Source organism: Notolabrus celidotus, chromosome 7 (assembly GCF_009762535.1).
Source record: "Notolabrus celidotus isolate fNotCel1 chromosome 7, fNotCel1.pri, whole genome shotgun sequence".
NCBI lineage: Eukaryota > Metazoa > Chordata > Actinopteri > Labriformes > Labridae > Notolabrus > Notolabrus celidotus.
Genome location: NC_048278.1, coordinates 29457532 through 29482187, shown reverse-complemented (window position 1 = coordinate 29482187; position 24656 = coordinate 29457532). Strand labels below are relative to the sequence as shown.

Below are 24656 nucleotides of genomic sequence, written 5' to 3'. Positions count from 1 at the left end.
TAATCCCAGAGGGCCTATATTAAGTGATCGTCATGAGGTGCAATAATTGCATTATACAGGGTGGGGTCCTGTTATTATAGATTACATCTGAGGTCAGTAGACAACTAAATACAGCCAAGGTGGTAGTGCCCCTCCTATGATTTAACTGCATGTAGGGTGCGGTTCTCCAGGCTACCATATGCATTTAGAATATTTGCTACTTCGAGGAAAATATAAGCGCATGCAACCCGCCATATACCCGCTGCTGCAGCTGCATGTTGTGAACTTAAACCATAATGTTATAAATGGTTTAAAATTGGAAAACAAATGAAAAAGCGGTGTGAGGAAAAATGCCAAGAGCCAAACACCTTCAGTTATGGAATTAGTTTGTGGGAATGAGTCAAGGATGGAAGTGTTTTCTTGTTGCACTTGATGCTTGTGATGCAGTTGTGTTTGTACCTAAGCCTGTTGCAGGGTTTCATCTTTTGTGTAGGGCTTGGTATTTTTAAGGATCTCACAATTTGGAGTGGGGCTTCTTTACAATGGAAATAATCACTTCATGGATTGTCGGAATCCATATTCGGAAAAGAAAAATATTGCAATGCACTGATAAATTGATTGTTTTTACTAAGCCCTGCTATTTTGTAGAGCATTGTTTGCTCAATCACCACATTATGCATTTCCGTTCTTTTAGCTACTCTCTTATAGAAGGATCCAAAACAACAATCCACTATCAACAATACCACTTAGTGGGTAACTAAGTGTTGGTGTGGAAAACACTACACTCTGTAGTGCTTGATGCTAGAAGACAGTGACTGAATCTCATAGAGTAGGTGTCAAACATTTCTGAACAAAGGTTGTATTTTAGAACTCGCTCTGCTTGCTACCCACTTCACCAACGTTCCCAAACCACACGAGGAACAATTAACTTAGTTGTTTGCTTAGCATTGCAATTAATTTAAAATGTAGCTTGTGTGATTGTGGTTTATTTTAATGTTATCCTGTTTTTTTTTATTTGCATCAATTACAAGTAGAACCGCTTGTATGCAAGCCACGTCCTTCTCTAGTTATGGGTACTTTTCTGTCAAGCTGCTCTGGGAGTCCATGGCAACTGTTGGCCCAGACATTCTCTGTGTTATTAAAAGCTCTGTGGTCACTGGCTTGGTGCCATCTTAATTTAAACTTACTCATATCAATACTCTTTTTTTAGGCCCATTCCCATGCTGTAAACCAAATTTACCAATCCCTGTTTTTATCAGGAACATTTAGTAATAGTCAGGAGATTAGAGACTAATAAGGACCTAGAGGACTTGAAAAAACACGACTAAACTTTGACAAACTGAAATCTTTTTTAAGAGCAGAAATAAATTAAGTTTTTGTTCAGCAGAAAAAGAGGGGGATGGATCTTCTGCTGTTGAATATAAATCTTATATTAACTTGAGTCCTACTTTATTCAACTTAAGAAATAGATATTAATCTCATAGTTTGTGAGAGTTTTAGCTCCCAGTCACCTTTTTCACTTTTCCCCCATTCCATAACAGGAAGGAGGCATGCACTTCACTTTTGATGGCTTGTATGTCTAAAGTAGCCAACTACAGCTTTACATGCTGCTGCCCTGGAGGTCAGCCGATATGGGTTTTCAAGGGCTCATGCCAATTTTAAAAAGGCAAGTGTGGCAAATAGCCGACATGATGATTTTTTTTTTTAACCAGTTCCCATCAGAAAGGCCTTGCAGCTGGTGCTCTAAAACCATGGAAAGCAATTTTTAAAGATGTTAGCGCTCCCTGGCTGGACTCCCACCCTCAACTGTTAACGTGGCTGTAGAGTAATCCAAAGGAGCACTGCTTTCAGTATGTGGGTCAGTAGTTAAGATAGTTGTGAGGATTATAATTCTTTGTACAGGGCCCACATATTAGATATAGCCTTTAAAGGCTCAGCTAATTTTTCAAAAAGCTCAGAAATTTAAAGGTAGTCGATGAAACCATTTAAGGTCAAAGTCCAGCGCTCATTGAAACAGATGCATAATAAAGCTCTTATCATCATGAGCCCTAAGCAAGTCTAAACTCCATAAAACTCACCTGACTCACTCAGGCACACCTTGAAACAGGCACGCTCAAGCAATAAAACAAAGGTGAGGGCATTTTTTTATTGCCAGTGAGCAATCGTCTTCTTATTTCCTGCCGTCTGCAATGACTGATAAAGGGCTGGGCCCTAATCAATCAAAAGTTAAGGTAGATCATGCCAGGAATATGGTCAAGACAAAGGGAAAGGTACAATTAACAAACTCATTAGAGACCTTTCACCACACTTTTACATTAACCATTGTATGACTATCTTATGCTGTAGGATAGATATGGTTGGTGAAGAATCTTGGTGGCTTGAATTGAAAAGTTTGAGACCATGATGTGCTTGGAAAAAGAGACCCAAACTAGTCCAGAATCTGTATCTAGGACTATTTGAGGCCAAAATTAACTCTGAAATTAACTCTAGTGCTTTAATATCCTATTACTTACAAAGGTCAAGGGATAGAGAGGATTTATTAGCTATGTCTGATTACATGTGATGGATGGTACTCTGCTATTTTATACTCAAATGTAGTACCTTAGTCATTAACCATAGCTACTGCAAAATGTGGTGTATAAGACATACTTTTAATACAAAAACATCTCCAGGCGAATTGTTAGTGGTCTGTACCTCCCAGCTATCAAAGTTACCCTAGTCTAAGCTTAGGTAGCATACTGGTAGCTACAGGGATTGGGAGCTCACAATGACAAAAACAGATGGTACTAAAAGGACCAAACAGCTGCACAGAAACTGCACATTGTGGATGTTACTGAACCCAATGGAAACCCTCACCAATAAAGATAGTTGAAGCTTTTTCCTCTACAAGATCCCCCAAAATTGACTTTGTCTTACAAACGTTTGCAACTTATTGACTAGACTTAAACTGAATATGTTTACTGATGATAATGAATTTCATTACATGCATACATTTTTAGCTCAGTACAATGGTTATGTGGATGTTTAGATGGATTACTCTGGAGTACATGTTGTGGTATACTGTATATCATCCAATCCTTGAGGTTATATCAGCTAATGTTGGTCAAAGGACAAACAATATCTGTGCGTTTCCATCAAAGCACCTCAAGGTGAGTTAAAGTTAGAAAATAGACATGAGTGACTTTGAAAAATGCCTTCAAAGCAGCTTGCCTTTGTGTCTGCAAGAAAGTAGACATTTTTCCTGTAGAGAAGGTGAGCAGACTAGTGCGTGTTCAGTCAAGATTAGACACAGATGCTGATTGTATAATGTATGCAATGACCTTTCTTGTTGGATAATATATGCATTGCCCTTTCACTTGAAGCTCTTTGCAGCCTGTGCTGTAAATGCGTCCTTTGTGCAAAGCAAATGAAACAATTTTGATGCGCAATGACAAAGTCCTGTTAGTGTTGCTTTCCATTTCAACCCCCTAAAAATGCCTGTCACTTAACTTCTTTTTCCACTGCTCTCTTGTTAAAGCAAACACACTCTCCCCAATAATGAGGGGACGTTTGCTCTCTTTTTGTGGTGTGTCTTTTGGTATCAAGTTCAGTTTGCTGACAGTTAGAGCAGTTGCCTTCTCTCCCTAATTTTCCATTCAGTGCCTACATGTTTGAGATAAAAGTGGGACTGCTAAGTGGCACATGATTCCAAATAGTCTTTGCTTGAGTGCTGTTACTGTGGAGACGGGACCAGGAATGTGCAGCGGGACCAAGTTGATTGTAGGTTGCTAAATGGAAAACACACTTCCCCTAGTTAAAAGTATGTTGTTCTCTCAGTCCATTAAATCTTTTTAAAGAAACCTTTAAGGCTGCCTTGTGCAAAGGATGGGCTTCATTGTGTGTTAATTATTGTCATGCTAACACTCATGAATAAGATCAATATTTTTAATTCTGTTGATGCACTCAGGATTGAAAGCAGTCTCTTACAAATGGTCCCAAGGGAGATCCATAATTTCATTATCGTGTAACACACATCAGCTTATTCAATTAAATAGAACTCCAATGCCCCAAAATATTTAACCAACACTTTCAGTTTGTTATTTCATACTCCAAATACTTCACATCTTCATCATTATCTGCAGTGATGCAGGAGCATTTTCCCCATAGACGCATCCAAGCATCTTTACCAGGGGCTCTTATTCTCTCGCTAAGCTAAATTATGTCAAAAACATAAGAGATACTGACAGGCTTTTATCTCTTTATTCAAATTCTAGCGACCATTTCAGGCATTTAAAGCCAATTTCATGCTGTCTGATACTTGACGAGTGACAGTCCTGACCACAGATGCACTCAGGTGCTAGGAAGTGGGTGCACAAAAATACACTGCCTGTTTGTCAAGTAGTGTTTTGTACACCATTGTTGGTGTATATATATTTTTTTCCTTCTTACAATTCAAGTTATCCTCTTAATCTTTGGTGATTTACACATTATACTGAAAATAATGTTGCACAGTGTTGGCAGTTTTAACTTTTTTTTTTATGTTTTCCATGGTATGGAACAGAAAGTGATAGAAAAGAGAGAAAAGTCACTGTTTGTGATTGTGTGTTAAACAGGAGTCCATTTAAAAATCCCTGTGAGACCAGAGTCTTAAATTAACAAGGACATTACACACAAATTTAGAACGCTGGGAGGTGGACAAAACACCCAAATTTACTTGCATTAAAGACATACCCTGAAATACAGAATATAAGTTGCACTGGTATATAAGATGGAGTAGTTTTTGGGGATGTCCCAGAGGGAAAAAAATGTAAACCATACTCCAAAGAAAGTACTTCCATTGCTTTCACCAAGTCCACAACCTGCAGATTCTGTGCCAGCTACTACCTGCTAATACCATCTGTTTTCGCTATCTTGGATTTATTAACTAAATAGTATACCAACGCTTTCTTTAAATGTATGATTATGAGCTAATGAGAGGGGAAGTTTTTAACAACTAGTGCTGCTAAACTCAGATTACTAGCTATGTATTCAGCTTACTTTGGCAGCAAAGTGGTCGCTTGGTTCTTTGAGAGCCGGGTCTGAACAGACATGAGAGTTATCAACCTTTCATTGTATTTTTGGGGAAGAAAAACATTACTTTTTATACCCTGAAACTGTAGATTTATTGTTTTAAATGGGATTATGATTCTGATTTTGAAAACATTTAACATTTCATCATGTTAAGTTTTGTTGGTGATAAAACTTGTTCCAACCATCAAAGCGGCATTGATCTGTAGTCATAGACTTCTTTGGTTAGTTTGGCTTTATAGATTTAAAGCAACAGTTTCACTATTGTAGTATCTTCAGAGAATCTCCCCACATAGTGTGCTGCCAGCTGAAAGACCACATCCAACCCTATCAGGGTTGCAGTACACAAAGAAAGTGTATAGAAAGCAACTGTGTAGATAGATACACATAGAGAGGAACGGGGTGATAGAAATGAGGATGGACCCTGTGTTCCCCCTCATTGTTATCAGAGACACATGCAGAGAGCTCTTCAGGGCTAGAAGGTAGAGTAAAGTCTCCTCAATACGACTGTGATATTGAATCAAGGAGCACGGCTCTGAGGCCTGTTCAAAAGCCTTTGAAATAACGCTGTTCCAAGTAACAATGGAAGCTTTGTATTGTCAGCTAACTCCCAAAAGCTATCTCAACTGGAATTATTAGGCAATTTTTTAAAGAAATAAGGAAAGAAAACCCCATTCAGTCAAGCATCACACAGATGCAACAACTGTATCAAAAGCATTTTTTAAAGTCACGTCCCCACGCTCACAGTCAGTGCACAAATAAATGATTTTGATGTTCTCTTTAGACTTGAGTTTTACTCCGGCTGAAGAAATTCTGAACTCATTTTGACTGCCGGCTATGAAGCAGTTTCAGATCCCACTTTGAAACAGACAAACAAAGAAATGATAGGACTACTTTGCTTTACAGAGTATCAGGATTCTCCATTGTTTGCTGCTAATGGAGCTGGTCTTAAGTATACTTTTCCCTTGAGCCAGCTGTTGACAGCAATTTTTATGTCAGGACTGGATGTATACAGCCAATGCAGTGACGCATGAAGTAGTGATGGCTCAGTGGATATTGAAAGGGATAAGAAAGACAGGGCTTTTTGTGTGATACTGGATCATCATCATCATCATCATCATCATCATCATCATGATAATCTCTCAGCCCTGTACTAATGTAGTATGACCTCTGTGTGCCCTTAAAGCAAAACAGAGGAATTAATTTAAGTCAGGGCACCGTGTAATAAAAGCCTGTACACAGCATTACAAACAGTATTCATTCTAAGAAGATCAGCGAACATTGAACTCTGAGGATATCAAATAAGGAATATTTACATTTTAACTACAACATCAAAAATTTGCAATGTGGTTGTATGCTAAAACTGAGCATTGCTACTTTTTGTTAACTAAATAGAGATTTTTAAAAAAAGCTACATTAAAATGAGTTATACTTGAAAACGTAGTTTAAGGGCTTGTGTCCACTGACAGCATTTTCCTTTTGCATTTTTTGCACTTACATTTCAGAGCCCTATTTCTATTGTTATAACAGCAGGTAATCATGCAATGGGTTAATGTGACATGTAATGTTGAAGCACTTTGGATGCTTAAAAGACAAGAGAAGGGTTTATACAAACACAGTCCATTCATTTAGAAGAGACAATGGTGACACTTGCTTCGTGAGTGCAGGCATCAACCAATGCTTATTATTTCAATATGCGATTAATCAGCTAAATGATTCATCCATGTGCCTCTAAAAGATCCATCTTTTATACACAAACAAACATATTTTTGACAACAATTTAAAGCCTGTTTTGTTTTTTCCTTAGAACTACCGCACCCTGACGCACTGGCATGATGAAGTCAGTGCGTTTTTCATACAATAACAACAACACATATTTTTGTGTTGACGTTTATTTGGAGTTTTTCATCAGTTCAGACATGAAGACCACTAGACTTAATATCTTTGAAGAATAGATCAGATGTCTGTGAATTTAATGATGTGATATTAAGTAGTTGGGTAACAGAACGTTATGGACTCTTTCTATTACATTAGGCCTAACAACGTAGAGGTGGAATTTGAAGCATTCTGCCTGGGCTGTGGACAGAGAGGGGGGAAACGCACTGGGAAAGTTTATGTAAGCATGTGAGCTAGAGGCCTGAGAAGGCTGAGGAATGTGGGATAGGGGTGAGCAGAATTAACGAAGGTAGTTCAAAGCAAGCCCCAACTTCTTCAGCTGCATAATGAACAAGGAAGTCGTGGTGTTCATGTTACTGGCTGCTCAGTATCACAGATGTCTGAGTGAATAGTTAATGGTCAAATAAGCTAAGTTCTCACAGTCATGAGGAAATATATAATCAGCATGAGAAACAACCTGGGTTTTGTGCTCTTCACCTCATATTGACATGATATATACTATATTTAGTCCTCTACTTTGTTTCACTAGACAACTTGTGACCCCGCAGTGAGCAGTTTCAAGCAGCTTCTCAAAAGCAAATTTCACCCCGTTCAAACTGTGGCAAACTGAACCTTCACTGTAAGTTGCAGAAGAATATAGTCATTGTGAATCTGCACAGGATGTGGCTTTAAAGACAGAGATACGTAAAATACCTGCTGGCCTTGATAATTCGTAATCCTCTGGCTGTCTGAAGACTCCAGCACTCTGCCACTGTGCTCAAGTAACTTTGAAGAACAAAGCCAGAGGGAAAAGAAAGGAGCAAGAGGGGGGGAGGAAAAGCGGAAAGCAAATCTGGCAGAGGCTTCTTGCACGGTCTGTTTTTCTTTCTCTTGTGGCCTTAGGGCAGGTTTTTGCCTCTGCCTTAGTGGGAAGGCAAGGTATATGGGATGGGTGTGGCTTCTGAATTCTTCAGATTCACCTTTCAAGTGCTTTGTTTGTAACTTTTCAGCCACAGGCCATGGCAGATAACCTCTCATATTCTGTTTTTCAAATGTAGGGTAAAGTTGATCTGTTTCTGAGCTTCTGCAGAGATACATTTGGACAATGAAAGCTCTTTGGCATTGACATTTAGTTTAAAATTCACAGTAACCTTCCTCTTGCAGCTGCAGCTGCATTCATGTTGCAAGTTTTCCCTGCTGCAAAATATAAAGATATCCCCCGCATGCTGATAGATAAAAGGTTAAGAACTATGAGAAGGAAGCATGACCCTGCTGAAAGTGGAATTGTTCAGCTCTGCTGGTGTCAGCCAGTCAAACAGTCGAGCACTCATGCATAGGCATCTCCCTGGCAGAGGCACAAGAGATGTCTCATACTTTCCTTTTTGTCTCTCCTTTTCTTCTTTTGACTTCATCTTAGAAGCTCACGTGCATGTGCATACACGACAGTGATTTTCTCAGCTGCACCTCCTTTCCTCACACCATCCCTTTTTACCATTCTCACCTGCCCATTCTTGTCTTAAGCACTCTCTATTTAATGTCCTCTTTACCCGCTAATTCCCTCTCTGCGGGTGGCTGAAACGTTTATCCTCCTTACCCTTTGTGTCTCTGCGCCAGTTTGCTCACATAGCTCTGCATTTCTTATTTATATCTAATATTTTTAGTTACCTGCACATTTTTTCTTCCAGTAGAGATTTGTAACATCCGTCGCAGCTTGTCAGTAGGCTCATAACTAAGTAATTAACACATTTTTTTATTTAGTTATTTTTGTGAAAAAGTCCTTGGTTGCTTCTTCAGCTTCTAAAAAGTCAAGTTTTGTATTCTGTGTGTATTTTCAGCTTCAAGCCATTAGTTTGATTATACAAAGTAATCTCATTTACATTCCCGATATACCTGCCAATGTTGTTTTTGCTGTGGGACCGCTGGCTTTTAGGAAACATTAGGGAACTACCTATTTTTTCCCTGCCTGACTACCCTTCTTATTACATGCCTCGAGCTAAATTGAGAGAGCTATAATGATGACTAATGACAAGAGAGGATCCCAGGCCGAAAATGCAGTGACGCTAAAGCAAAGAGGGGCGGGGGAAATAAATGAGCTGTGCCAGCCAAACTCCCCTCTCCGTGTTAAATTTGAGATTTTTGTGGCAAGCCATTAACAGTGTTAACTCTTCTCTGACAAAATCTGTCATTGCTGAAAGCAAGTTGTTTGACTGGTCTCAGTTACACTCTTTCATAGACGTTCATCGAGTTACAGTGAGTGAAGAAAGGCAGCAGCAAGTAGATAGTCTGTGTAAACCGTTGGGAACTTTGAAATGTTTGCTTATGTGAATGCTTTTGTTGAAGTCCCTTCTTCTTATCTGGACCACAAGGAAGTGGGAGTGTGTAATAGAACCATACCCATTGTAGAAAATGGAAAACACCCATACTTTAACAGCAGTGATAAGACTTTGCCTATACCATGAGTCACTTTTATTCTTTTCAGATAATAAAAAGCAAATATAGCTGTAAATCTTCATTGCACTTATCGAGGTTATACAGCCACAGCAAACAACACAGACACGGAAAATGGGTGTTATTATAAAGTTGTCATGGTTTCTTTTGTCTTGAAGATATTTGCGTTTATCAGGCCGAGCTGCTCGGTGCTTTATAGCTTCTTGTTCAAATAATGGGACCTCAACAACGCAAGTTATCCACATAATACTGTTGTTTCATTATCAGCAGCTCCTTACTCTTTTCCCCCTCACCCCACCTTTCCTTTATATTTAAAAAAAAGAGAGGAAAACACATCAGACTGTTTTAAGCCTTTATTTACAACTTAACGTGACTGTAGCAAATAAACAAGGTAATTATACCGTGGTGTAGTATGTGTGGTAGTGTGAGAGTTTTGTATTGTGTTAATGTGGTAGTGTATTACAGGGGTTCCAAAGGTGGGGGTCGGGACTCCCTGGGGGGTCTTGAGATACTAATGGGGGGTTGCGAGATGTCTTCCAGAATTTTTTAATATGTTATTTTAAGTAATCTTAAATTGCATATTTCCCCCATTATTGTAATAATATCAACAAAAAATAGAAATTAAATTTGAAATAAAACCAAATTTTTTCATTATTTTCTTTGTTGACAGATGACTCCTAAGGTTAGGGTTATTTAACACTTAATTAAGCATCATTGGCAGCAGGTTAATTCATAACAGCACAGGAAATACAACCACATGTGCAGGAAGGTAGCTAATTTTCCGCAGAGCAGCCAAATGAAGTATGAAGCAACATTAAATCACTTTGAGGGACAGTGGGGTCGCAAGTTTCTAGCACCTATATATTGGGGGTCCTGGGTTGAAAAGTTTGGGAACCCCTGGTGTAATAGTGTGGTAGTGTGGCAGTGTAAAGTTGCTTGCAGAGGGAAATGTTATCTTAAGATTATGTTTACCAGAAAAGGGTTATGTTAGCTATTTGAAGGGAATTCTTATTAGCTACAGTTAATGTTAGCTACTTGAAGGGAATTCTTATTAGCTAAAATGTACATTAGCTACCTGAAGGGGAGGTTAATTAGCTTACGTAAATTATAGCTACCTGGTAGGGATGTTGATTAGCTAAAGCAATGTTAGCTATTTGAAGGGAATATTTATTACCTAAAGTTAATTTTATCTATCAGAAGGGAATGTTTTTTAGCTAAGGTTAATGTTATCTATTTAAAAGGAAGTTTGAGTTAATGTTAACTAGCTTCAAGTCAGTTAAACTAGCTAAAGTGAATGTGTATTAGTCAAAGGTAGTGTTTGTTACAGAAGGTAAAGTTAGCCATAAAGTGGTTTATTGCTAAAACAGATAAATCATCGTAGTTTGTCAGATTTTGTACATGTAAAGTAGAACATTAACCTGAATTTGATCTTCACACTCTTAGCATAAAATGAAAGGAAAATGGCCGCTATGAATGTAGCGATAGGCTATATGGTCAATAAGCCTTTTTTTTTTAAATTCTAAGTGGTGTTGATTTACACTTGCCTTTTGGTGTCTTGTTAATCCGTTGATGAGGTTCACTATGTTCCTGTCGAGGCTTGAACAAAATAAGAGTAAACTAGGATGACACAGCATTGAGGCTTGAAAATGTCAAATAAAGCAGCTGCTGTATTCCATCAGTTGATTCTTTTCTTGGGTCTTTGCTTCGCTTGCTTCACATTCAGCTAAATACAACCACTTTGTACCATAGTTAGCCTTTTTCCACCTTTTCACAGAAATTCTCAGGGGGGCAAATTAGATGCAAGTGAGATCTGCTTATCTGGGCAGAATAAAAGCCAGGTAATGAAGTGAAGGTATTCTAAAACTGGACTAAACACTGACACTGACTATCTGTATTGGACCGATTGATTTGACTACTGAATGTTTCTGTTTAAAGGCATTCAAGGATGTCGTAGCCATCAGATCTGTAACACCAAAGACAAGAAAAATGCTTCAAGTTGATGAAAACACAATTGGTGTTAATGTTTTCATTGTTTCATATAGCACAGCAGTCTTTGTACAGTCACCTCAGACATAAAAGCAAAGCTACTCTTTGTTTATACAAGCACGCTTTGCATCCCACTTTAATTTATGACATTTTTATTGCTCATGAGGAAAAAATAAAGAAAGTGCAATACTTTAAAAGATGTAGGCCCACTTAGATCTGTCACTCAGACCACGCTTACTCCAATTTAGGGCGATTAAAGGGTAAAATTGCATGTGACAGCAGCAATTTAGTTATCATCTCAGGCTGGTTGTATTTGAATCATTAGTTTGCAAGTAAACACATTAAGAATCTCTTTTCACCGGCACACCGAAACATAGGAGTGTGCATACAGACTCCCTCACCCTTTAACCCTTTTAAACACACATAAAAGTGAAACAAACACTCACACACTTCTCCCAAATGTACCTGCTGAGCACCTGGTGAGTGCTGGTAAGTGGGGTCGGGTAGAGATGAAAAGCACTAAAGCAAATTCTTCACTCTGAACTTTTTCTCGGAAGGATCAGCAGAAACATTCAAGCTGTTAGGCAGTTTCAGCCATTTTAACATGTTATGCAGTGTTTACAGGTGTTTATGTGCTTAAAAACTGCATTATTTTTGTTACATATAACTATTATGTTCATGTAAACATACACCTTTGATTATTTTGTTGGCAGGAATAAGACTGTTATACCTCCTTGAATAAGTGCTTGCTTACACAAAACATCTTTCTGCTATTTAACCTTGTTTCATAACGCATTTAGGGACGTTTAGTCTCTCAGTTAGCTCCATATTTTCATAAACCCACTTGTAGTTGCTTCATATTGCCAGGCTTACCCATCCTCCACTCCTCCATTTAATCATCACACAACTCCCAGGCCTCTGAAAGCTCTTTTGTTTGCTCAGCTGAAGGCTACAGCCCCCACATGGCAGTAAAAAAAAAACTTCCCTGCCAGTGAATGTAAACAGGAGAGCTCTGCCTGGTTGTTGTTAATCTATCACCTTGACATGTTTCAGTCAACGCGGCCTCAACCAACCCGTACAGCTGCCTGATCAGGGTCCACTGGTGTTCCAGTGTCTGTGCACTCCGTTGCAAGAAATCGATTCTTTTTTTTCCAGAGATCAGTGATAGTGCAGCAAGTGATGTGAGACTCAGGGCACGTGTTTCACAAAAAAAAAATCTCTTACATGACCAAGGCTAAGGAGTTTGTTTACTTCTCTCTCCTCTCTTAGGTGTTATCCGAACCCAAGAACTGCTGGATCATGAGACGACCCCTCACTACTGGCTCACGGTCTACGCCATGGATCGTGGCGTGGTGCCGCTCTCCGCCTTCGTTGAGGTCTACATGGAGGTGCAGGACGTCAACGACAATGCCCCGCAAACCTCAGAACCCGTGTACTACCCTTCTGTCATGGAGAACTCCCCTAAAGATGTGTCAATCATCCAGATTAATGCAGTCGATCCGGACGCCAAGGCCAGTGATAAACTCACTTACAGAATCACCAGCGGCAATCCCCAGGGTTTCTTCACCATCAATTCCAAGACAGGTAAGACTGCTGTTACTGTGTTGGCTATTGATGTGTCTTTTAATTCGAATCCTCAAAGCAGGAAGCCTCATTCTGAGTCAAGAGTTTTTATTATATCCCTTTGACTAAAGTCAACCTTGGATATGCCTGTTATCTTCAGAAAGGAATGTTTAAGTACTAAGAAGAAATCATCTTATGAGAAAAAGCTTTAAAAAGAAGTCTTTTTCAAGTTTATCAAGACTTTGAGTTCTAAACTATTTAATATTAAATGCTCCTGATACAATATGTATTATTACGTAACGTTATGTTACATAGCAATACGATACAATATGTTCTGATACTTTGCAGTATGATATGATATGCTACTTATTGTATCGTTATGCTACGTAACATAAGGATACGTTACAATACGATATGTTATAATATGATACCATACAGTGACATTTCAGTCAGGACCACTATTGTATGAGATATTTCCATGCAACAAGTTATATTTGGTAATTTGCTCTCTGTACTGGGAGCTCCCAGCCCTTCCATGTGCCTGACTGGAATGCCAAAGCCTGAGGTGGGGAGAGCACACTTCCCCTCCCTCTCATATATAATAACATCTCAGTTAGGACCACTCTTGTCAAAAGAATGAGATATTTGCATGCAATAAGTTATATTGGCAGTATGGCTGTGTAGTGGGAGCTCCCAACCTTTCCATGTGCCTATGTGGAATGCCAAAGCTTGATGTGGGGAGAGCACACCTCCCCTGTCTCGTGCTTACATGAAAAGCCAAGGCAAGGAGATAGCAGCAGCAACGACCCCTTGGCTACAGAACAGAGTTGGCATCAGTGACAATATACAACACTGGTAATGTCAGACACAGCATAAAGGGGGTGCTTTGAAGGAAGTGGGTTGCAGGGGAAGCAGCGAGAGAGCAGAATGCCATTTTAATGTTTGACAATTGGGTGAGTAGATGTAATCAGCTGAGCTGTCAGCTGATGGGTATGGCGTTAAGAAAAGCTGATGTTCCGTGGGCCGAGCTTGACTTTGTGGCCTGACGGCACCACAGTACGACATCCTGCTAATTTCTTCCGTCATGCCACCGTCAACTATGTCCTCAGCCTTCACATTACCCTCATTCATGTCATAATCACCACTGTGATGGGTCAGGAAGTAGTGACACGGTGAGTTAGATTGGCAGGGAATGTCGGTATTTAGTGACAGCACGCTAATTGTATCACACAAGACAGCACGACAATATGTTACAGTTTCCATATTTTTTCTCACACACATTAAATTCCAAAGCTTGTGTTACATCTCAAAGGTCACATACTGTTGTTCCAATAAAGCAGAGCTCAAGCAGGATATCCTGATTCATCAAAAACAAACACTTTACACAATCTGCTACATGGTTTTCCTCATCGAAGACATAAGCTTCTTTAAAAGTCTTGAACATAAAACATACATGAAGAAGTGCACTACATATTAAATCATCCTCTGAGGCTTAGGGCCAGATTTCGAGATGTACTATAACTTCCATGAGCTTCCTGTTCCTGTTTCAGCGAAAAAAGGAAGAGCAGTGTGAACACAATATTTTTGAACCCAGGACAGGAGTGGGTTGAGCCTACAGGGGTTTTTTCCACTCTAACACTCTAAAGTGTGTTCTCGCATGGTGCTCTAGAAATGGTGTGATGATTAATATTTCATTGAGTTCTTTTTAAAGTTGCAGGAGCAGGCTATGTTTAGTTGAATAGCAGAGAAAATACTTGTAATAGGTGCAAAGTGAAGCTACATGTACAGACAGAGCGGCTCTATAAAATGTACGGATTTAATCATGTTGAGCTGGGCTCAGATGTGTGCTTCTTTTTGAAGAACTTCCTCTTTTTGTCTGTGTTAACACACTTGGAGCTATTTAGCTTACATCTGTCAAATAACACATCAGTTGGTGTAAATTCAAAGACTTCCATTTTCACCAAACTTTAAAAATCCCAGGATTCAAGCCCACCTTGGAAACTGCAAATTAGTGAATTTGTTATTCTTTCTTACCTTGCATACACACATTTTTTTCACTGAACACAACTACTCATTACGCCGAAAAGAGGAATGTTTAGTGAAGCAGTTGCTCCAGTTCGTCCTCACTCACTCACGTGTGTGGTCCTGTTTCCCAAGGTTGTCCCATCAACATGCTGGAGTTATTTTTGTTGGAAGTAGCAATGTGAATTTTCTGACCAAATAAGGATTCATCATGTAGCATGTCTTTCCAAACAAGTCTCACAGTAATGCAGGGCAGAGCAGCGGACAGGAAAAAGAAGAGAGACAAAATAAACGTTAGAGAAGAAAAGGGAAACCTTGGGTATGCGGACACAAAAGGTTGATATTGTGTCCGCATGCATGACACGATCAGCGTACGTATGCTGATAAGGAGTCAGGGGAGGCTGGAGGAGGCATGAAGTGGGGAATTGAAAATTTATCTTGCAACAAAGCAGTCATACATAACACTGTTTTAAGAGCAGGAGGAGACCTTGAGCTGTGGAGCAAATATCTCCACAATCATTTTTGTCATCAAGATATACTCAGGGCTTTCCTGCCCTTTAACTCACGAGTATTGTGCGGAAATGTTGGTACCGTAGCTGGAACGACATGTTTACACTGAAGCAGCAGATTTTTGACTGAATGAAATAGCTTTTTGCTGCAGAAGAGAGCGTATTATCATTTCCCCCCCACTAAAGCTGATGAGATGTTGGTTAAATGTTCAGTTTTCCACATCTCGGCTTACACTCTTCTGGCTTCCAGGCCTTCATTTTACTGTGCTCTGCCTCTTTTATTTAATAAATGCCCACAGTGAACCTTCAGTACATCACTTATTGAGCAGTTGAATAAAGTCTTCTTAGCCCCACATATCTGAAGTAATTATTTCCTACTCCCAGGATTACAGATTTTTCATGAAGCTTATGTCCAAGTCCACTGTGGGCAGGAACTCTTTACAGGCTGTATCTTCCAGTGGTTCTTTTTTTTATAAGCTTCAGAGTAGCTCTGAGGAGAAAAAAAACTGTTTATGGAGGACAGTGAAGCATAAGGATAAGACCCTTTCATGCATATCAAAGCATGTTAAAACTTTAATCAGTAGGACACCAGAGCCCCTTGCGTCAGGTTCAACAAAGAGTGCTTTTAACAAAGAAAACTTCATTAAATCACTGCTTTCCTGCTTTGATTCCTCTCCCCATGTGTTTTTGAATACTGCAGCTGAGAGTGGCGGTAGAGAGGTAAGTGTGGAGAGAAAACACAAGGAGACAGACTCCTGGAAGAGACTTTGAGTTCAGAACTGGTTTGAATGACTTGGGTGATTACAAATTATGTTTTATTTTCTCAATCTGTGGTATTAAATGAGATGAAAATAGACCTGATATCTCTCCACATTATCAACCCAATATGGCGTTTTGACCGCATATTACAGGTTTTTGAAAATGTTTAAATTTACAGCATGCAAGTCTCTGTAATTACACGTTCTAAAATTGCATTGGAAGCATAGGCCCTGTCTTGGCAAGTCTACAAAGCCCCACAAAGGGGTGGGGAAAAGGAAAAGACGTTAAGGCCTGTGTTTTGTGTGCGGCTTTTGGAACGTTGTTGGGTTGTGTTCCAGGCTAACTAGCTAGCCTGCTATCATAGGCTACAGCCTTGAGTAGCTTTTCCGAGCAGCCTGTCAACCTTAAAACACATATGAAGGCTTCGCTTTGACGCCTTGGGTGGCGTCGGCTGCCCTTTTTTTTTTTTCCACACAGACCCACATTGACTCTGTAAAGCCCAGGATGAAAGGCTTAGGCCTACTTTATTTCTGCCAAGTAAACAAGTCCTGCTGTTTCGGCTGTTCTCTGACTTTAGTTTGTCATTTAAGTGCAAGGCCAGCTCTCCCCTCTCGCAGAGACAGTATTGCAATCCCACCGTCTGAGAGCTTAGAACTCGACGGTTTTTGATACAGCTTGCTATAGAAGGGATTGAAACAGAGAGAGGCAGAGCTGTGTGGGGTGCAAATTGTGCCAGTCAGCTGGATATGAATTATGTGTTCTCAATCAGTATGAGATCAGTGAATTTGAATAATGCTGTTGGGGTGTGAAATTTTAAAAGATGAACCAGCACTCAGTTGTCTGGTGGCACAGATCTCATCCCACCCACAGACATGACCACGGCTGTTCAAGGCTCCTAAGCCCTGATTTGGTGGCTGAGGAGAATTGTATTTCCTGGATAAGGACTCATAGGCTTGTCAACAGATCACAACAGGATCTGGGCTGTGTGAGACAGACAGAAACATAATTGTATGTGCTCTGTGTTAAATGTCACTTGGTTGTACTGAGAGTTGTTCCAGTGTCTTCAATACTTCCCAGAATGCTGTATGCGGCATCAGCAAGTGTGGGGTTGGGTTCTGTCAGAAAGAATCCTGTTTTTCAAAGCTGACAAAATGGCAGCACTTTGTGTTTTTCAAATAATCATATGTATTCGTTGTTCTGATACTTATAATAGTCTTGATAGTGGCCTCCACTACTACCTGAGAAAGCAGTATGAGTGTCGGCAAGAACACTGGGTATCAACGGTCATAAAAGTATATGAAGGTAATGAGATCATGCCACAATTGTCTCATCTTGTATGTACATTTCTCTGTGGTTATGGCTGTAATGCAGTGCTTCTGCCCAGGCGGTGGCTGTAGAGCATCTGAAAGCTGTTTGCCAACCCAACTGAATAACAAAAGGAGACCAATGCTCACAGCTTTAATTGACTAAAGAGGAAGAATGAAAATGAATGAAAGCAGTAGAAGGCATTAGTGCTACTTCCCAGTAATATGGGTGTGGCGCTTTGAGATTTGGAACTGGAGAAAAATGTTGAGACATGGTACATCAGTCTATGTGAATAATATGTAAACATGCATGTAGGGGTGTCCTGATCCAATATTGATATCTGATATCGGTCCGATATCAGCAAAATAACAAGAATCGGATTATATCGGCCTGCATCCAAAATCTCTGATATAAGCACTTCCATACAAGCAGTCCATTCCAGAGACTCCACTCCAGCACTTCTATCCAGCAGCGCCAGGATCCAGCATGCAGAGCCCACGTGATCACAACAGCTGAGCTGCAAAACTTGTCATGCACAATTTTCCCGTGGTGGCACAGAACCGGGAAAGTTTAATAGGACCAACCTCATCGCGCATTTGAAGCAGCATCACAAAGAGCAGCATGAGAATGTTTGCAAGACCACAGGGGCGAAGAAACAAACCTCTGGCTCCCTCAAACAACCAATGCTGTCCGAAACATTTGCAAAGCGTGACGAACTCCCACGGGATGACAAAAAGGCATTAGCTATAACAGAAAAGATTGGCCAATTTATTGTGCTGGATAAAATAAGTAATAAAAGTATGTATGATTCGTGCTGATATCATATCGGATCGATATCGGTATTGGCCAATACTCAAGGCTGCAATATCGGTATCGTATCGGAAGTGAAAAGGTTTTATCGGGACACCCCTACATGCATGCCATGCTGCGCCACAGACACACCTGCATGAAGCCAGAGTAGTTCCCAATGAGTACTGAATAATATTTTGGCTAGAACTGCCCTGATGCAGAACTTCACAGGTAGGTAGACTGGCTTACATAGTTGGCAACTTGGAGCCAGCTTCCCACAATATTAAGTGCAACCAGTGTGCATATTGTTTGTTTAAAAGGACACTGTAGAGTAATAACGTTAGGAGGGCCCTGTGATGTTGTATGCTTGGCCCACTTGACCATATTGCAGAGACACAAGGGAAAAATCCAACAATGTCTCAATTGATCTTCAGAATTGGAACACAGCTAACGGGCTACAGGTGTGACAAACAACCTGAGTGGGGCACTTAGTAACGGCCAATCCTCAAAGTCTGTGTTTGGGGATTCATTCTAGTTGTAATGTAGAATAACAAGATGTTGTTTGTTACTGAGGTGTGGTATTGGATAAAAAAAGTTTGTGCGCACAGAAACATAAAACAGCCAGCCAGTCCAGTCCAGTTTTGTTTCTGTCTTTATGACAGAGTTGTCAGATAGCTCTGAGCCGGTCCGTCTGAGTTGTTTGACATGAATTGCCCATCTTTTTTGTTGAAGAGTGAGTAATGTTCTTTCCCTGCTGAATCTCTCTCTCTCTCTCTCTCTCTCTCTCTCTCTCTCTCTCTCCTCTCTCTCTCTCTCTCTCTCTCTCTCTCTCGCTCTCTCTCTCTTTCCTCTGAAATGCTGTTGCAGGGCCATGAATTTCTGGACTTTGAGCAGAGCTCTTTCACCAGAAGTTGTGTTAGGAAAGGGCAACCAAGCAGAACATGTAGTCTGAACGCAAGCGCACACACACACACACACACACACACACACACACACACACACACACACACACACACACACACACACACACACACACACACACACACACACACAGGAAGTTTTTCATGTCAAAGCGAAGGACAGAGCTGGAGCAAAGATCACTGTGATAGGTATCTTATCTTGAAAATGCTCATTACTCTACTTCCTGTCGTGCCCAGTCCACCTCTCTGTGGGTGGCATTAGCACAGTCTGATTACCTTACTGCTGACAAGTGACTTTCAGAGCATGTTTTAATTAGTTTATGGTGACCAGGCATATGATATTTGTGCCAGAACCCCACCCTATAACAACGGCGCCGATATGTAATCGCCACCAGACAATAGGGGTAGTTATAGACATCAGGAGCTTGCCTTTAATAGGACATGGCTGTCTATACCTGAGTGTGTTTGCCCTTTAATGGCAGGTTTGGCTCCAATGGTTAAATCTTAAATGTTTAAAGATACACCCAGGTGAGTTCTTATTATTGCACCACACAGATTTGGCCCATCCTTTTTTATTCCCCTGAAGGGAACAGCTCATTGACAACAGTTGAAAAGGAATGCCATGGGTGATGCTTTGGCAAGCTTGGATACCTTCCACAGGTTTTATGAGCATTTGTCATCCCTGGGGGGGTTGAATGAAAAGGAAACGGGAAAACGGCCACCAGGACTTGCAGCTGCGTATACACTTTTTGTGGTGCGCACAGCAACTTTCAGTTTTTAGGCTGAGAAAACCCACACACACAAACACACAGAGGCACACACAAACACACGGCTGTTATCAGTGGTTTACCAAAGCCCCAACCACTATCAGGGGAAGTGAGATAGGAAATGGATACTTCCAACAACTTCCTGATGTTTCCGGTGATTTGGGGGCCAAACAATTGTCACAGCTCTCAAAAGAGATTGTGAGAAGTAAACGTGGAAATGAAAAATAGCTGATTTTTTCTCTCTTCAAACTTCAAAGAGCCGTCACGGTGGCTTAGTTGGCTAAGATTCATTTTCACTGCACTATCTTTGAAACAAATCCAACCTGGGACCTTTGTGGCACGATATCTTTATGTGGCATTCATGGTCTTTTCAAAGAGTAAAGAATCCCATATCCTCCAGTCATGGGTGTCTGAAGAAATCACGTTATCTTGATTGATTTCTAGGAACATTTGAGTGAGAATTAAATGGAAAGAAATTCAGCCACACATCAATGTGGAGAATTTCTCCTAACAGGGAGGGGGAAGTTGACATTAATGCACCTCTCGACACAATCAAACACCACAGGAGATCTGTTATTTATTCAGTGCTAAGTGTAGCTAAAATCTGCAAATGCCAACCTTTATTTGCAGGATTACAAACCTTGTAACCTTAAATCGAAAAAAGAACATTTTGGGTCCTAAGACGGATAAGGGAAAGTCTTTTAATTCAACTTCTGGTCTGTTGATTTTCTGGTATTTTGAAAGACTGTTTTTATTCAGCACCAGGAAACCTGTGCAGGATTACAGAGGCTGAGGTCAAGACAGTGTATTGACAAATGTGTCACAACAGGGAAGCATTGCTGTCACCGTGACAAGTAAGGCGGAGAGGTAAACCAAAGCTTTCAACATCTCAGCGGATGAGACACTGTTGCTGACACAGTGATATCACTACAGACTTAAATTACAATGTGCTGTGCTTTGGTATAAATGTTTGAACACTTAAAATGTTCCAGGTTTAATGTTAAATTTCTCTGACACACCTCTGCTAAATGCACCTGGTCGCCCCAGTGGGTGCAATTTCGAAATGCCTCACCTACTCAAGTGAACCAAATTAAATGTTGAAGGTGTAAAGGTGCTCGTAAATAAAGCACAGTACAGAGCTACAGAGGGAAGTTCCTGCAAAAATTGTACATAGCAACACATGTGGACCACATTTTTTGACATTTAATTCATTCTGAGCAATGTGTTGCCTTTGGTCCTCATTCATACAAGCTTATGTTAGAGACTGTGAAAGGCTGGTCAACTCTTAAGGGGGTACAACAAAACTCAGTGGTATGCCTTTATAGAAATATACTGATCCAGAAACTTGTAGCTAATGAAACTGGGAATGGGCAAGTTTAGTGGACTAAATGATTAATCATCGTTACCCTCGTTAGTCAGCACCTCAATTCTAGTTGGTTAAACTAGTTACTTATATTCCTATTCTTGCAGGCCCAAAACACAAATTAACTATTAATTAAAATTACCCATGACTGTAGCTCCAGTAATTGATACTGCCATTATGCTATATTTAGCTACCACCTGGAAGTAAACAAGCACAGATGACATCTCGTAGCCAGAGTGGTTTGTTAGTATTTTGATCCACAAAATAGAGTAGTATGTAGGCATTGTCTCGTTAAACTGTCATAAAACCAGCACAGTCATGTTGCTGTTTACCTGCAAGGAGGACTGAAGGCTGGTGGTGCTAGCTCTGCTAATGTTAGCCACACTCTGCAAACCGCAAACTGTGATCCTGTGGTCAACCGTGTTATACAAGTTGTGCTTAGTTTTGACAGTTTTCTTATCTTCGGACTAGTCAGTTTGTCGTAATTTTAATTTACATTGAAATAACTCAGAAATAAGTTGCTCTCCAGTTGAAACTACAGTGTAGCTGGCAAGCTAACTTCTGGCAACCACAGCAACCAGAAATATGCTAGTTTTAGTTCCTCACCAAGCCACTAGCTTTTTTTCCCCAGTTGTTTTTATTATGCCATCAGTTTCATAGATTTATGTAGTGTTGCCTGATGGTTCTGCTCCACCAATACATTTTGTGCAGATTTACTTGTTACCAAAATGAACTTGTTTATCTATTAAGAAATATTTTTTTACGTCCTTGATGCTAGTGTAACCTTCAAGCTTTGAAATACATCAAATTGTACTCTGTATTTACAAAGGAGAGCCTCTAAGTATTGTATCAACTGAGTCTTTGGTGGAAAAATGTGCCTATAGAATCCCCATGTGACTTAAAAGGCTTCTTTTAGATACTTAACGAATATCCAAAAACTCATCAGTAAAATTTTGATCATTTTTAATCTGTCATTGTTTGATTGACAGTCGCTCAACAGTCTGATCAGCCTTGGTCAAGTCAAGCCCACAACAATGCGATGTAGTTGGTTGTACATGTAAATTTGACAGCTGAATAAAAGCTGACTAATTTATCAGGGTCTACAAGTGAGGGAGGGGAATATAATTAAACAGGACTGTCTCATGTATCTAGACAATTAATTTTTTCAACATGCAAAAAAAAAAAGAACAACCTTGCAAGATGAAGCCCAGCACATTATTGTACTGTTAATGTCTTCATTACCACGACTTGTCTTAAATAGCTCTCAGGTTTCATGTGTACAAATTAGAACTGGCATAGCTCAACACTACAAGTAAGCACTTTGGTTCTTCAGCTGCTCCTCTGCCTCTAAACCTCCCATCCATTCACACACTCCCTAATAACATTCACTTTCATAAGCGCATAGGAACCCCAATCCCCTGTACCCCCGAGTCTTCCATGACGTGGTTGTCTTTCCAGATCACAAATAAGCCTTGCAGCTGTGAGGTGCTGAGTTATCTGAATCCCAATGTAAACACTGCCTCTCCACTCATTTTACCGTCCTTCAAAGACCCCTATTCATTTAGAAATGTGTTTGCAGTAGGTTATATGGCATCTCTTTGTTGCATTTGTCAAACTCAGAGTCTTTCTGGTGAGCAGAAGAGGACTTAATTCAGGCCACACAGGCTTTTTAATGGCATGCCAAGCATTGCTTTCCTTCAAAATAAAAACGATGGTGTGTAGCGGCATTTTGCAGACTCAGTTTAAAGCAAGTGACAAACAGCTCCCACTTTGATGTACCAATCCCTTCTTAAACTCCCACAGTGCTTTGGATTTTGATGTCTCACAGTTTTCATTTTAGAGTGTCGATGGCACCACGAGCTGTGAAAACAGATCCTTTTCACAGTGTTGTTTTAGGCTCGAGTGGAAGACACTTAACTCGTAATGAAGCCCAGAATATTGATATAGTTGTTTGGAGTTGAACATTAGGTTTCGGGATAAGTAATTTGTTGCAGTGTTCATTACTTTCCTCGCACAGGAGAGGAAGAGCAAGGGGCTTAAATAATGAGTTTTCATAGCTTAGTGTCAGCTCATCAACAACGATGCTAAATATCTGAAGGACTTAAAAATTGCACAACAAGTCCAGCCGCCACAGAGACACAGCACATTCCCGATTGTCTGGAGTTACAGCTAAATGTGTGTCATGCAAATATGTGTGTCACTCCCAAGAGTGCTAATCACAGCAGCAGAGGCTGAGAATGAAGCGGCCCCAACAATGTCCTGGACTCCTTAACTCCCTCCAGGGCGTCCATTTTGGAGCAGCGGTTGTAGCGCTCAAGGACATGGTTGAGAGTGCCACTGCTGCCTCGCTGTTGTTTTTCTCCCCCTCTCAAAACAGCATGGCTATAATTACTGTCGGCCCTGCTCGGCCCACGCCTCAGGATGGCTTTTGTGTGTGTGTGTGTGTGTGTGTATTTTGTCAAAGACTGCGGGTTGGAAGTGCAGACTTCATTGGCGAGCTCTGGCTTTCCAACCACTCATTTTACAGCTCTTTAACATTTAGGTAGAGTTTGAACGGTATGCACCTTTACAGCTGGAACGTCTTTGCAAGCAAAGTGCTGCACACGAGAACCATTCCTGGTAGGCATGCTGCTTTTCCTTGACTGAGTGGACTTCCAGATTAGACGTGGATTTTTTTGAAAGTTAGCCATTTCAGAAACAAGCTGTTGTGACTCGTGTTCCGATGGTGATATCAGTGGAGTGGGCGTCGAGTCCCGTGGTCAGAGATCTGGCAGCGTGTCAGGCAAAAATGGGATCAGAAGCAAACAGAAGTAGGTTCAGCTACAACACCACGTTCATCAAAATAGCTCCAAACATCCACAACAGAAGCAGCTTCTTTTTTTTTGCCTTCTTCAGATTTGAGAAACTCCTTCCAGACATCTTGACATCTTGGAGTGGATGTGGGTTATGTGCTTCATCAAAAGTCTTAAATACTTTAACCGTAGAAATGTGGAAGGGCCATAAAGTTGTGCTTGTGGTTTGAACCATTAAAAGAAGAGTTAAAGCCCCAAAACCACTTAGCTGACAAGAGTAGAGATTACATAATCAGTGAATGAATCCATGGAACAAAACGAGATACTGCCGTCCCAAATTTTGGGGGGGTTTATACTTTGGCCTTGTGGCACTGAAGACGTCACATTGAATGTAAGGAAGCATTTATCCGTAGAAAAATAAACAGACATTGTAGTCCCAGACAACTCGCTACACACTCTTGTGATTGACAAGAGGAACCTTGGACAGACCCCTCCTTTAAAGACAGATGCTCTCTTTTAAACTGGATAATCTG

The 24656-nt window shown here is 40.4% G+C and overlaps 1 protein-coding gene across 3 annotated transcripts in view; it reads left to right on the top strand.

Moving 5' to 3' along the window:
- Positions 1 to 24656, top strand: part of fat1a (FAT atypical cadherin 1a) — an 88312-nt gene that overhangs the window by 8018 nt on the left and 55638 nt on the right. For all 3 annotated transcript variants that reach the window (XM_034687939.1, XM_034687940.1, XM_034687938.1), the window contains exon 3: positions 12604 to 12918. In XM_034687939.1, coding sequence (XP_034543830.1) covers positions 12604 to 12918 — 315 coding nt within the window. The remainder of the gene's footprint in view (positions 1 to 12603; positions 12919 to 24656) is intronic.